The sequence below is a fragment of the Triticum urartu genome, chromosome 6A, assembly GCF_056163025.1.
Source record: "Triticum urartu cultivar PI428250 chromosome 6A, HENAU_Tu73, whole genome shotgun sequence".
Classification (NCBI taxonomy): domain Eukaryota; kingdom Viridiplantae; phylum Streptophyta; class Magnoliopsida; order Poales; family Poaceae; genus Triticum; species Triticum urartu.
Window position 1 is genome coordinate 510,811,728 of NC_141878.1, and position 15,230 is coordinate 510,826,957.

Below are 15,230 nucleotides of genomic sequence, written 5' to 3' on the forward strand. Positions count from 1 at the left end.
ATAGGAGCAACATCATTTGGATGGATACCTTTTTACCTCTACTCTTTCTTCTTTTCTTCTTCTTCACCACATCATGTGTAGGTTTAATTAATTTTTCTGATCTTCTTATTGATGAGATTGGTTGAATAGGGAGCTTCTTCTCGTCACCTATTTCACTTTTACCTACTGTTTTCGTGTGTTCACATGATTAAGCTACTGTAATAATCATGTTTATAGCTTTCGTTTCAATAAAGTGCCAAGTAAGACCTTTGGGATGGTCTATGGTGATAGTTGATTTGATCTTGCTGAAAAACAGAAACTTTTGCGCCCAACGAAACAATTTTCATATTTTACAGAAGCCTGATAAAATCCTGATTCTTTTTGCAAAAGATTTATATACAAATTTTCAGGTTATTCTAATTTTTCAGAATTGTTGGAGTAGCATAAGTATGGTTGGTGTACAGATTACTACAGACTGTTCTGTTTTTGACAGATTCTGGTTTCAATGCATAGTTTGCTTGTTATCTAGTTTCTATGGATTATATTGCTCAATATAAATTGTGAAATTATAAGGTACAGTAGGCATTATGTGAGAACAATTATGAATCTTGTCTTTGACAGTACCAAAGTGAATGGTTTGCGCTTTATCATACTAATCTATCTCACGAAGTTCCGTTAAGTTTTGTGTGATGAAGTTTTCAAGTTTTGGGTAAGATATCGATATGAGGAGAATAAGGAGTGACAATACCCTAAACATGGGGATACCCAAGGCACCTCAAGGTAATATTCAAGGAATATCCAAGCAACTAAGCTTGGGGATGCCCCGGAAGGCATCCCCTCTTTCGTCTCCAACATTATCGGTAACCTCACTAGGAGCTACATTTATATTCGTCACATGATATGTGTTTTGCTTGGAGCGTCATTTTCTTTCGTTAGGATTTGCTTGTTGCTATTTAGAATAACTAGCAAAGTGGCCCGCTCGATGCGCGGACTAGAATTTTTTAAATTTTAATTATTGGATAATTTTAGTTGATTGGTGTAATGTTAAATTGAAACCAAATGTGATGACATTTACAAATAAAATTCATAGTTTTGTTTTAGTATGTTCTATTTTTAATTGATATATAGGTTCGTATTTATCGATTAATCATTGGCCTACTAATTATGCATGCGGTACCGACACAATTTTGTATAATCATGCATGATGTGCTAATTATATTATTTTTATCATTTGTCTTGCATTTTTATCATGTTTCATTGTTTTATTTTATTCTTGAGACACATATTTAATAGTTTTCATTTTTTTCATGTAGGTACATTTAAATTTGGTAACACTGTGCAATATTGTTTTTTTAGTGATTGTTTGCTGTAAGTGATTAATTTAAATTCGGTATATGAAGTTAGTGCATGATTAATTTAAATTCGGTACTATATATACAAACAACTTAAAACAATCTTGCTAGGTATTTTTTTGCATGATCAATTGATTTAGGTTAAGACACTTGTTTTAATTTGGAAAAATGTTGGCTCATGTCTTTTTACATAAGCAATGTTTGAAATAAAATTGCGAACACATTCTACAAAAAAAGATCGTCACTACTTCTTAAAAAACCGTAATTGACACCACTATGTACACAATGACAATGGTTTCATGGATCCCGCCGTGTCTATCCTTCACTTTCCTATTCTCGGAATGTTTTTGTCTTCTTATAGTTGCTCCAAACCATCGAAGTAGCCGATCCAACATGGATCCAAAGCTAGCGTCAGTGGGCAACATCTCAACCTTGTACTAATTATATTATGATTGAAGCTGTTTGTCAAGGTATTCATTTTGGCTTCTGTAATTATTATTTTATAAATTAATATTCCTAAATAATAAAATAATAATCTTACTTAACAGTGTATTTTATTAATTAAAAATATAAACCTATCCAAAATAACTTAACAAATTTAGAAATATGATTTTGTGCAATTAAGTAATTTCAAAAAATAGCATCTATAGTGATCATATCATTTCCTTACTGTGACGCCCCCGATTTGATCGTACACTAATCATACACGCAAACATGTACGATCAAGATCAGGGACTCATGGGAAGATATCACAACACAACTCTACAAATAAAGTAAGTCATACAAGTATCATATTACAAGCCAGGGGCCTCGAGGGCTCGAATACAAGAACTCTAACATAGACAAGTCATCGGAAGCAACAATATCTAAGTATAGACATAAGTTAAACAAGTTTGCCTTAAGAAGGCTAGCACAAACTGGGATGCAGATCGAAAGAGGCGCATGCCTCCTGACTGGGGTCCTCCTAAACTACTCCTGATCGTCGTCAGCGGGCTGCACGTAGTAGTAGGCACCTCCCGAGCAGTAGTAGTCGTCATCGACAGTGGCGTCTGGCTCCTGGACTCCAACGTCTGGTCACAGCAATCGAGTATAGAAAGGGGAAAAGGGGGGAGCAAAGCAACCATGAGTACTCATCCAAAGTACTCGCAAGCAAGGAGCTACACTACATATGTATGCGTTGGTATCAAATGGAAAAGGGGTATCTTATGTGGACTGAACTGTAGAATGCCGGAATAAGAGGGGGATAGCTAGTCCGATAGACGACTACGCTTCTGGTAACCTCCATCTTGCAGCAGAAGAAGAGAGTAGATGGTAAGTTCACCAAGTATCATCGCATAGCATAATCCTAATCGATGATCCTCCCCTCGTCACCCTGTGAGAGAGCGATCATCGGTTGTATCTGGGACTTGGAAGGGTGTGTTTTAATAAGTATCTGATTCTAGTTGTCATAAGGTCAAGGTACAACTCCAAGTCGTCTTGTTACCGAAGATCACGACTATTCGAATAGATTAACTTCCCTGCAGGGGTGCACCACATTTCCCAACACGTTCGATCCCCTTTGTCCGGACACACTGTCCTGGGTCATGCCCGGCCTCGGAAGATCAACACGTCGCAGCCCTACCTAGGCACAACAGAGAGGTCAGCACGCCGGTCTAAATCCTATGTGCGCAGGGGTCTGGGCCCATCGTCCATTGCACACCTGCACGTTGCGTGGGTGGCCGGAGAGCAGACCTAGCAACCTCCATTACAAAGGAAGTTGCGTTACGCGGTCCAACCCGGCGCGTGCCGCTCAGTCGCCGATGTCACGAAGGCTTCGGCTGATACCACGAAGTCGAGTGCCCATAACTGTCCCCGCGTAGATGGTTAGTGCGTATAGGCCAGTGGACAGACTCAAATCAAATACCAAGATCTCGTTAAACGTGTTATCTTGAAATAACCGCGAACGCCGACCAGGGCCAGGCCCACCTCTCTCCTAGGTGGTCTCAACCTGCCCTATCGCTTCGCCACAAAGATCCACACAGAGGACCGTTGGGACAAAGGTCCTTTCAGCCCCTAATCCGTGAATCACTCACGGGTGCTCCATGAGCCGACCCGACTTTAGTCACCACATGTATCATGTATAAAGTATATAGTATATACCCGTGATCACCTCCCGAGTGATCACGGCCCGATAATATAGCATGGCAGACGGACAAGTAGGTAGGGCCACTGATGATAAACTAGCATCCTATACTAAGCATTAGGATTGGAGGTAAAGGTAACAACAGTAGTAGCAAGGACAGGCTATGCATCAGGATAGGATTAACGGAAAGCAGTAACATGCTACACTACTCTAATGCAAGCAGTATAGAGAAGAGTAGGCGATATCTGGTGATCAAGGGGGGGGGCTTGCCTGGTTGCTCTGGCAAGAGAGAGGGGTCATCAACACCGTAGTCGTACTCGGTAGCAGCGGCGTCGGCCTCGGTGTCTAGCGAGAGAAGAGGGGGAAGAAACAATAAATATAATGCAAACAAATGCATGATGATGCATGACATAACAAAGAGTGATGCTAGGCGTGCCCTAACGTGGTACGAGGTGGTACCGGTGAAGGGGGGAAACATCTGGAAAAGTATTCCCGATGTTTTGCCTTTTCGGACAGATGAACCGGAGAGGGAAAGTTGCGTGTTCGCTATGCTAGGGATGCGTGCGGGACGAACGAGCTGCGTATCCGGGTTCGTCTCGTCGTTCTGAGCAACTTTCATATATAAATTATTTGCATCCGAGTTACGGTTTATTTTATATGAATTTCTAAAGTTTAAATAAATTCCTAAATTTCCTGGATATAAATTAATTCGAAAATCATTTAAAGTTAAATGCTAAGTGTACACAGAAAATGTACACAACAGTGTGCTTGTGGGTTGACAATGGGACCCAGGGGTGTGCCGAGTCAGCAGTCAAAGTCAATGTTGACTAGTCAACAGATTTATTTAAAAGGGTTTATTTATTGGTGGGGCCGACATGTAATAGGAACAAGTTAAAAGGTTATTTAACAGGGGCCCCACATGTCATAGAGTACAACTAAATTAAACCTAAAAATAAAAATAAACTAACAGTGGGGGGCCCTTGGCTTAAGTGGGGATTAGCCCCTCTCCTAATCTAAACTGGGGCCGGTCTCAGAGGCCGGGCACGCACGCGGCCTCACAGAGGAGGGCCGGCGGCCACGGCGGGAAGCTCCGGCGGTGGCGCATCCGCCACGGCGAGCAGGGAGCTTGGCGACATCAGGCGGTGAGGGGCCATCAACGGGGCGGCTCGCGGGGGCGCAGGCGGGCGGCACCAGGGCGCGGGCGAAAATGCGGCGGCCGACAGCGGGGTGCGGGGGCGATAGGGGAGCTCCGGCAGGAGCGGGCGCACGGCGGCAGGCGCGAGTGGCGCCCGGGCGTGGGTGCGTGCGGGAGCTGAGCACCAGGCACGGCGGCAGGGCGGGCGCCGGTGCCGAGCATATAGCGGCGGACGGGCGATGTAGAGTCAGCAGCAGAGGGAAGCAGCAAGCGAAGGCCGCAACAGTCGAGCAGAGACGGCGGCAAGGCAGCAGCAGCAAGAAGCAGGGCACGTCCGGAGCCTGCGGACGCGCGCGCGGGGAGCTCGATTGGGCGAGGGTGAGGCAGGGCATGGCCGGCGCACGGGCGACCAAGGGAGCGGACATCGCGGGGCAGGGGCACGGCAGCGGGTGAGCGTGGGGCGTGCGCGGGGCTGCAGGCGCGCGCAAACGCGGGCGGGCGCAAGAGCAGCCAATTCAAACTCGGGGACAACGACAATGACGACGAATCGAAGAGGAGAACATGGGGTTTTGCACGGGACCTCACCGTGGTTGCAGCGGAGGAGTCAGTGAAGTCGGGGAGGGCTTGACGGCGGCGAATCTGATGATGGCGGCCGGCGTCCCGAGGTAGAAGAAGGGGTCGGTGCAGAGGCTCCCAACTCCAACGGGATGCACCTGACGGTGTAGAGGGCGAAGGGGGAGTGGCTGGACTTGGTGGCACATCGAGGGAAGGCCGGTGGCCGCGGGGTTCGAGCTGTGCGCGGCGACGGCAGCGTCAGCAAGATGCAGAGGGCGAGAACGAGCGAGGGAGAGGAAGCAACAGCACGAGGAGGAGGGGGGAAAGCTCTTGGGGCTGCTAGGGTTCGAGGGGGGGCTCCTTATCCCCGGTGGAGCCGTGGGATGGCCTCCACGGCGCCACCGATGGCCATGGCTGTCTGGATGGTCTCCACGACCCCCCTCTGTGAACAGAGGAAGGGGGAGGCGCCTGGGGGTGGGTTAGGTTCCCTGTAGTTAACTGGGCCAAGCGGCCTAGTGGGTGGGGGAGGGAGTTTTCCTTTATATATATTTCTGTTTTCCAATTTCTTTTCTGTTTTACTTCTTCTAGTCTATGTTTTGCACTTAATCCAATTAGCAAATGAGTTTTATAAAATGTGGAGATGGACACCTAATTAGTATTGCAATAATTGGTGCTGTCACAAAAAGGTTGGCATAAAAATATTAGTTTGTATTTTTATAACTTTATAAAAGGTATTTAATTAATTGTTATAGCTGTTGTTTTAAATTTTTTTAGCCTTTACTTACTTTATAGAGATGAGGATTCTCCACCATAATTACCTATGATTTATTTTACACGTTTAGAACATTTAGTTTTAATGTTTGAAAACTTTTGTTGTTGGCCTTTATTTTAAATTTGAATTTGAATCGCTTTTGAACCATCACAAGATCGACAACAGTAACAATGGTGATGTGGCATCATTAGCATGGAATTACTATACCTTAATTATCCGGGCGTCACAATTCTCCTCTACTACAAGAAATCTCGTCCCGAGATTTAAGAGGTAAAGTAAGTGGGAAAGCTCTGGCTACGAAATTCTATCGAGTCTTCTCGGTCTTGGTTGCTCTTCTCGAAGAAGTTGACCGCTTCCGTTGATGTCGTCATTCCTTAGCTTCGGGTTATGAGGCTAAGTCATCAGCCTTTCTTGGTGAACTCAATCGTGCTTACCAATAAGAAAGGGGCAGCCCGACAACGATAGAATGCTATCAGGGGAAATAATCTGGGGTTATCCCATGAATGATCACATGAGTAACTCTCGAATTGGTCAAATGGAACACATCGAGAGGCGAGCAAGAAGGTGCGGTAAGAAGTTTCAAGTGGCTGGTCAATTGTTCGTTGCCTAAAACAGAGTGTGAAAGGGTTTTAGAGCAACGGGAATAAGTATTATGTCTGATACCAGAATTGATGATATCTTGGAAGGTGGCTCGTGAATTACATACGAAGCCAAGCATGAGGAATAACCTTTAGGAGCTGGGGTGTACAGGAGAGTCAGGTTTCGATCCTGTGGAACTATGGGTAATGGGCCCACCATGTGGGTTAAAGTAGAAAGGGGGCTGACATCTTGCACGATCATTATAGCACGGCATGTTAGAGGGTAGCCTATCAGATATGTTGGCAATAGCGTTAGTACCAAGGGCGAGGGACAAAGAGAACCATTTTCCTGCTCGTTGAACGAGGCGAACCAATAGGCAAAGTTCTCGGCCATCGGTGGTTACCGGAATGCTATCAACAAAAGCAACAGGGTCTTACTGACACGGTTGTACACCAAGGTGTCTTACATAAGCAGGAGGATATTACTGCTTAGATCATATAGATCACCAGTAAGGTTAAACAAAACAATGGAAAGGAAAAGGTGATCATTAGATTAAATAGAACAATGGAAAGGCCAATGTGTTTAAACACATATTTCAAGGGTATGTCCTTCGGAAGGACAAACAAAGCATGATATCCATGACAGGATATCATGTAGAAAACTCTTTAGGTAAGGGGAGAGAAATTTCATGAAATTACCCATACCACGGTGTTTGGATAATTGACAAAGAAAAGCTTAGCATTGTGGTTCAAATGTTCTTATTGAAAATTGGAGTACCATAGACATACTTCGAGATAGTAGTGACATGGTCTTCAAGCAAAGATCGAACTTGGACACACAAAGGATTCATCAGGAACAACATATAGAATAAGTCTTACGATTTCCTCATGGAAGAATGGTTACCCTTGCTAAATAGGAAACTGATAACAATAGGTCATCTGGCCAGGTGTGCTAGGCATGACATCACCTTACCGATATATAAGGACCAATGTTATAACTCTTGGAGATATGTCTCAACCATCATATCCGATCGAGATTCAGATCTGATTGGGGTCAGGATATCTTAGCCTTAGGATGCCTGAGAAAAAGGTGCAACACAAATTGACGAGATGACATTGTAAGATCCTCGGGAAATGAACTATGGAAGAAAGTTCTGAATCATGAGTTCATCATTAAACCAAGGAGAGGATGAGGAGGTGGCTGATGAAATCAACGATAATTCATCAAGATTTCCAAAAAGATCAAATCGTATAATGATGTATGCTAGAGGAAAACATACGCCATTAAATATTGGTTGAAAGGTGCACCCATAATATGGGCTTAGGTAGCATGATCAATGTTTAGAATGGTGATTCAATAACGAATACACAAAGAATGGAACTATCATTCATTAACTTACAAGCAATAGGGTTGCTAGAAGTTTTGAATTTTACACCTCACAGTCCATTTGTGGGTATTCCGGTTAGAAACAACACGGAGACTAAGAATGAATGGAGACGGCGATAAGTATTACTATATCAAGAATTTCTTAAGAGGTGGTGAAATTCTCACAACATTCTTGACATAAAAGATGGTAATACTCCAAGGTAAAGAACAAATGCTGGATCGCAAGGAACTCAAGGTATATCACAAAACACGATCAAGTTTGTGTTGGAGGGAAGGCAATAAAGTGGCCGATGATAACACAAATCATCGAGGGCAAGGATGGTATTACCCATCAAGAATTCGATAGATATCTGCGAAGAGCTCAGAATGTTGATGATGATCACGACACATTTGTCGAGAGATTTCATGAAGATGTAATCGATGATCGATCAGCGACAGCAACAAAGGAAAGGGATGATGAAGCAAAAGGTTATTGGAACCAAGGGTACGACACAATTCGAATTCAAGCTCGCTGTTTAAGGCGAAATGATATGATGAGGAAGATCGACGTAAGATTAGCTCACCGTCGAAATTTTTTGCTCTGGAAAGAAGGACCCGGTAGCACCGTTAAAATATAGCACGATAATGATATAGCCGATCATGCTAGGAATGACTTGAAGGATTATTAAACTCATAAGCAACGAAAATTACTTAGAGTTATTGAATCGGAGTGTGGAGTCGATTCACTATTTGGTGTTCTCGGTTGACGACAACCCAGAACCTAGGAAAATTGGAATCGGTGAGAAATAATAGTTCATGAAGAAACCATAAGAAGTTATGTAGTTCCACGATATTCTCGAGATACCAGAGTGTAATACTCGACGGTAGATCAAAGTAAAGGTTTGACTGGGGTATTGACCCGCGGAAGACAAATCCTTAAACTTGGCCGAGAAATGGGATCAAGGAAGAATAATATGGTCGGAACCCTAGCTGCAAGGGATCCAATTTAATGACACCGAAAGAATTACCCAATTGATTAAATATTTTGCAAGAAGCTTCCATGATAAGTTCCACATCGGGTCCATGGGCATGAACACAAAGTTCAAGGTCGACTCCCACTTCTTTAATGCATAACCTTTCATTCACTTCTCGTCTTCAAAGAAGTTGTAGGGTAGAAAATTATCTGGCAAAATACCAGAAGAGTATGACTCGTGAAAACTCTCGGGTTCACACAAATTAAGGAAGGCATAGGCTCAACCCATCGGGCTTCTTAGAAACATATACCACAAACTTCAGGGGTAAATAACTCAAGCTCGGAAGAAGAGCATGTTTGACCAAAGGAGAGGATACAAATTACCAAAGGCATTATGTATCCGAGGAAAGGCTCACAGGCTTATTGAATATGAAGGACGCTGTCGGATAAAATCCAACAAGGGATCTGGTGGTCCATAAGGGATCTGATATGAGTATCAGTACTCAACCAGAGGAAGAAAGAATGCAAGGAGATCATATTATAGAAACAACTGACTAACTCAAAGCTCAAATGCAAAGGAATTATGAATTCCAAGACAAGGGATCAGAAGCAATGCTCTGATTAGGGATGGACACGTTGAATAGCCTTAGGGGTACAATCCATGGCTATTTGGTTGGTCGAGATCCAGCTCATGTTTAAAATGCGTCCGAGCCGGAAGGATAATTTTCAGGGAATAACTAATGATTGTGTGCATTCACACACATGTTGAATCAACAAGATCATAATGTCGATCATAAAGTATTGTAATGAATATTGCTAGACATATGGAGGTAACCATTATGCAAGGAGGTAAAGAAGATCAAGAGCAATAGGCTACTCAGGATTTCGGAAGAGTGCATGGCATTTCGAAGAATTTTGCGAAACACCTGAACAACCGGGGATGAACGAATCCCTGGTAAGTGTGAGGAATTATTCATACATGTATTCATGAGGAAAAGGAGCTGCAAGGCAGCAGACTCAAAGGATTCTCGGAATATCCGAAGTATTTCAGGGTATCTTGTACAACAAGATCAAATTGGAAATGAAGCTATGGACGACAAGTGTATGTAGCTTTTCATAGGGATTTATCGGTGCGGAGGGCACAAGGGTCGGGGAAACATCGAAGAGTATCTTCAAAATTTTCTGGTGCAGCAGGCGGTCATCTGGACTGAAGGGGCTCTCCGGGAGAAGTATTCTCGAGAACCTAAAATCCGAGTTAGCAAATTCATTTAACCCGAATAGTAGAGATATCAGAGTCCCAGAGTATAGGTCGAGGAATAAAAGATCCTAATACCACCCAAATGGCGACGTGGGCCCATAAGACACACAACCATGTTAGTAAAAGTTTTGCAATGTCTAGACTCGACTTCGCCCAAGGAGTGTGCAAGGGGGGTTCCTACAGGCAGTCGGCTCTAATACCAACTTGTGACGCCCCCGATTTGACCGTACACTAATCATACACGCAAACATGTACGATCAAGATCAGGGACTCACGGGAAGATATCACAACACAACTCTACAAATAAAGTAAGTCATACAAGCATCATATTACAAGCCAGGGGCCTCGAGGGCTCGAATACAAGAACTCGAACATAGACGAGTCAGCGGAAGCAACAATATCTGAGTATAGACATAAGTTAAACAAGTTTGCCTTAAGAAGGCTAGCACAAACTGGGATACAGATCGAAAGAGGCGCATGCCTCCTGACTGGGATCCTCCTAAACTACTCCTGGTCATCGTCAGCGGGCTGCACGTAGTAGTAGGCACCTCCCGAGCAGTAGTAGTCGTCATCGACAGTGGCGTCTGGCTCCTGAACTCCAACATCTGGTCGCAACAATCGGGTATAGAAAGGGGAAAAGGGGGGAGCAAAGCAACCGTGAGTACTCATCCAAAGTACTCGCAAGCAAGGAGCTACACTACATATGTATGCATTGGTATCAAATGGAAAAGGGGTATCATATGTGGACTGAACTGCAGAATGCCGGAATAAGAGGGGGATAGCTAGTCCGATCGAAGACTACGCTTCTGGTAACCTCCATCTTGCAGCAGAAGAAGAGAGTAGATGGTAAGTTCACCAAGTATCATCGCATAGCATAATCCTAACCGATGATCCTCCCCTCGTCACCCTGTGAGAGAGCGATCACCGGTTGTATCTGGCACTTGGAAGGGTGTGTTTTAATAAGTATCCGATTCTAGTTGTCATAAGGTCAAGGTACAACTCCAAGTCGTCTTGTTACCGAAGATCACGGCTATTCGAATAGATTAACTTCCCTGCAGGGGTGCACCACATTTCCCAACACGCTCGATCCCCTTTGTCCGGACACACTTTCCTGGGTCATGCCCGGCCTCGGAAGATCAACACGTCGCAGCCCTACCTAGGCACAACAGAGAGGTCAGCACGCCGGTCTAAATCCTATGTGCGCAGGGGTCTGGGCCCATCGCCCATTGCACACCTGCACGTTGCGTGGGCGGCCGGAGAGCAGACCTAGCAACCTCCATTACAAAGGAAGTTGCGTTACGCGGTCCAACCCGGCGCGCCGCTCAGTCGCTGACGTCACGAAGGCTTCGGCTGATACCACGACGTCGAGTGCCCATAACTGTCCCCGCGTAGATGGTTAGTGCGTATAGGCCAGTGGCCAGACTCAAATCAAATACGAAGATCTCGTTAAACGTGTTATCTTGAAATAACCGCGAACGCCGACCAGGGCCAGGCCCACCTCTCTCCTAGGTGGTCTCAACCTGCCCTATCGCTTCGCCACAAAGATCCACATAGAGGACCGTTGGGACAAAGGTACTTTCAGTCCCCAATCCGTGAATCACTCGCGGGTGCTCCACGAGCCGACCCGACTCTAGTCACCACATGTATCATGTATAAAGTATATAGTATATACCCGTGATCACCTCCCGAGTGATCACGGCCCGATAGTATAGCATGACAGACGAACAAGTAGGTAGGACCACTGATGATAAACTAGCATCCTATACTAAGCATTAGGATTGCAGGTAAAGGTAACGACAGTAGTAGCAAGGACGGGCTATGCATCAGGATAGGATTAACGAAAAGCAGTAACATGCTACACTACTCTAATGCAACCAGTATAGAGAAGAGTAGGCGATATCTGGTGATCAGGGGGGGGGGGGGGGGCTTGCCTGGTTACTCTGGCAAGAGAGAGGGGTCGTCAACACCGTAGTCATACTGGGTATCAACGGCGTCGGTCTCGGTGTCTAGCGAGAGAAGAGAGGGAAGAAACAATAAATATAATACAAACAAATGCATGACGATGCATGATATGACAAAGCGTGATGCTAGGTGTGCCTAACGCGATACGAGGTGGTACCGGTGAAGGGGGAAACATCCGGGAAAGTATTCCCGGTGTTTCGCGTTTTCGGACAGATGAACCGGAGAGGAAAAGTTACGTGTTCGCGATGCTAGGGATGCGTGGCGGACGAACGGCTGCGTACCCGGGTTTGTCTCGTCGTTCTGAGCAACTTTCATATATAAATTATTTGCATCCGAGTTACGATTTATTTTATATGAATTTCTAAAGTTTAAATGAATTCCTAAATTTCATGGATATAAATTAATTTGAAAATCATTTAATGTTAAATGCTAAGTGTACACAGAAAATGTACACAACAGTGTGCTTGTGAGGTTGACAATGGGACCCAGGGGTGTGCCGAGTCAGCAGTCAAAGTCAATGTTGACTAGTCAACAGATTTATTTAAAAGGGTTTATTTATTGGTGGGGCCGACATGTAATAGGAACAAGTTAAAAGGTTATTTAACAGGGGTCCCACATGTCATAGAGTACAACTAAATTAAACCTAAAAATAAAATTAAACTAACAGTGGGGAGCCCTTGGCTTAAGTGGGGATTAGCCCCTCTGCTAATCTAAACTGGGGCCGGTCTCAGAGGCTGGGCACGCACGCGGCCTCACAGAGGAGGGCCGGCGGCCACGGCAGGAAGCTCCGGCGGTGGCGCCTCCGCCACGGCGAGCAGGGAGCTTGGCGGCATCAGGCGGTGAGGGGCCGTCAACGGGGCGCGGCTCGCGGGGGCACAGGCGGGCGGCACCAGGGCGCGGGCGAAAATGCGGCGGCCGACAGCGGGGTGCGGGGGCGATAGGGGAGCTCCGGCGGGAGCGGGCGCACGGCGGCAGGCGCGAGTGGCGCCCGGGCGTGGGTGCGCGCGGGAGCTGAGATCCAGGCGCGGCGGCAGGGCGGGCGCCAGTGGCGAGCATATAGCGGCGGACGGGCGATGCAGAGTCAGCAGCAGAGGGAAGCAGCAAGCGAAGGCCGCAACAGTCGAGCAGAGACGGCGGCAAGGCAGCAGCAGCAAGAAGCAGGGCACGTCCGGAGCCTGCGGACGCGCGCGCGGGGAGCTCGATTGGGCGAGGGTGAGGCAGGGCATGGCCGGCGCACGGGCGACCAAGGGAGCGGACATCGCGGGGCAGGGGCACGGCAGCGGGTGAGCATGGGGCGTGAGCGGGCTGCGGGCGCGCGCAAACGCGGGCGGGCGCAAGAGCAGCCAATTCAAACTCGGGGACAACGACAACGACGACGAATCGAAGAGGAGAACATGGGTTTTGCACGGGACTTCACCGTGGTTGCAGCTGAGGAGTCGGTGAAGTCGGGGAGGGCTTGACGGCGGCGAATCTGATGATGGCGGCCGGTGTCCCGAGGTAGAAGAAGGGGTCGGTGTAGAGGCTCCCAACTCCAACGGGATGCACCTGACGGTGTAGAGGGCGAAGGAGGAGTGGCTGGACTTGGTGGCACATCGAGGGAAGGCCGGTGGCCGCGGGGTTCGAGCTGTGCGCGGCGACGGCAGCGTCAGCAAGATGCAGAGGGCGAGAACGAGCGAGGGAGATGAAGCAACAGCACGAGGAGGAGGGGGGGAAAGCTCTTGGGGCTGCTAGGGTTCGAGGGGGGTTCCTTATCCCCGGTGGAGCCGTGGGATGGCCTCCACGGCGCCACCGATGGCCATGGCTGTCTGGATGGTCTCCACGACCCCCCTCTGTGAACAGAGGAAGGGGGAGGCGCCTGGGGGTGGGCTAGGCTCCCTGTAGTTAACTGGGCCAAGCGGCCTAGTGGGTGGGGGAGGGAGTTTTCCATTATATATATATTTCTGTTTTCCAATTTCTTTTCTGTTTTACTTTTTCTAGTCTATGTTTTGCACTTAATCCAATTAGGAAATGAGTTTTATAAAATGTGGATATGGACACCTAATTATTATTGCAATATTTGGTGCTGTCACAAAAAGGTTGGCATAAAAATATTAGTTTGTATTTTTATAACTTTATAAAAGGTATTTAATTAATTGTTATAGCTGCTGTTTTAATTTTTTTAGCCTTTAATTAATTTATAGAGATGAGGATTCTCCACCATAATTACCTATGATTTATTTGACATGTTTAGAACATTTAGTTTTAATGTTTGAAAACTTTTGTTTAGCTTTTATTTAAAATTTGAATTTGAATCGCTTTTGAACCATCACAAGATCGACAACAGTAACAATGGTGATGTGGCATCATTAGCATGGAACTACTGTACCTTAATTATCCGGGCGTCACACTTACATTCAGAAAAGGAAACTTCAAAGCTTCGGGTACCTATACAACATTGGATGAATTTATGTATATTAGGTTATGTATCTTTAATAAATAGTAAATTTCATATTACGCACCAAAAGAGCACTCTCACTCACATACAAATGAATGTGTAGAGTTAATTAAGAAATCAAATAAGTTGAGATTATTACAATATAGGATCACACTTTCATGTTTGCACAAAACTACATATTTTGGGGTCATCTATTTCACCGAATGCAAAGAAATCATTTGGCCACTTGTAACTCAAAAGTGGCGTATCGGCAGCAGACAATTGATGCCTGGAAAATGCCATGGGAGAATTACGTCACTAAAGGGGGCTTTTTTATGAAATGTTGAAATGTTATACTGGAGTACATCTTCATACCATTAGATTAATTATTGGTCAATATTCATAATTAAAAAAATAGAGACCATATATCACCCTCGTGGAGGCAGATAATTGATTTAAACACTTGTAAACTTTATTTTTATGCAACTCCATAATGTGTTGTACTACAAATTGATATTTAAATCATGATTTGTATTAGGCATTAATCACCTAGGTTTTTGTTGTACGCAATGTCTAGTTGAGTTGATCCATGTCCTATCATGTAGACCTATCCATATATATACACAATAGCGTTATCTGTTGACCTTCTTGATAATATATTATCAGTAGTTTATAGCTTAATTACATCACAATATCTTACACATTAGACATAGGTTATCACTATCCCCTTCCCTGAGTCATGCACTAAGTGGTTGATGCTATAAA

General features: G+C 45.4%; 1 protein-coding gene and 1 long non-coding RNA gene across 2 annotated transcripts; both read right to left on the minus strand.

The window, feature by feature from the left end:
• Positions 1-2,078: 2,078 nt before the first annotated feature.
• LOC147965982 (uncharacterized) lies at positions 2,079-5,639 on the minus strand. Its single transcript, XR_015608668.1, has 3 exons — positions 5,174-5,639; positions 3,724-3,798; positions 2,079-2,401 (listed from the first exon to the last, which is right to left on the minus strand). It is a non-coding gene; the product is annotated as an uncharacterized LOC147965982 (long non-coding RNA).
• Positions 5,640-12,105: 6,466 nt separating this feature from the next.
• Positions 12,106-13,851, minus strand: LOC147965983 (uncharacterized). The gene is made up of 2 exons (XM_087530677.1): positions 13,828-13,851; positions 12,106-13,779 (listed from the first exon to the last, which is right to left on the minus strand). Exons 1-2 carry the CDS (start codon positions 13,849-13,851, stop codon positions 12,805-12,807), a joined length of 999 nt encoding a protein of 332 aa, XP_087386803.1. The 3' UTR covers positions 12,106-12,804.
• Positions 13,852-15,230: the final 1,379 nt, after the last annotated feature.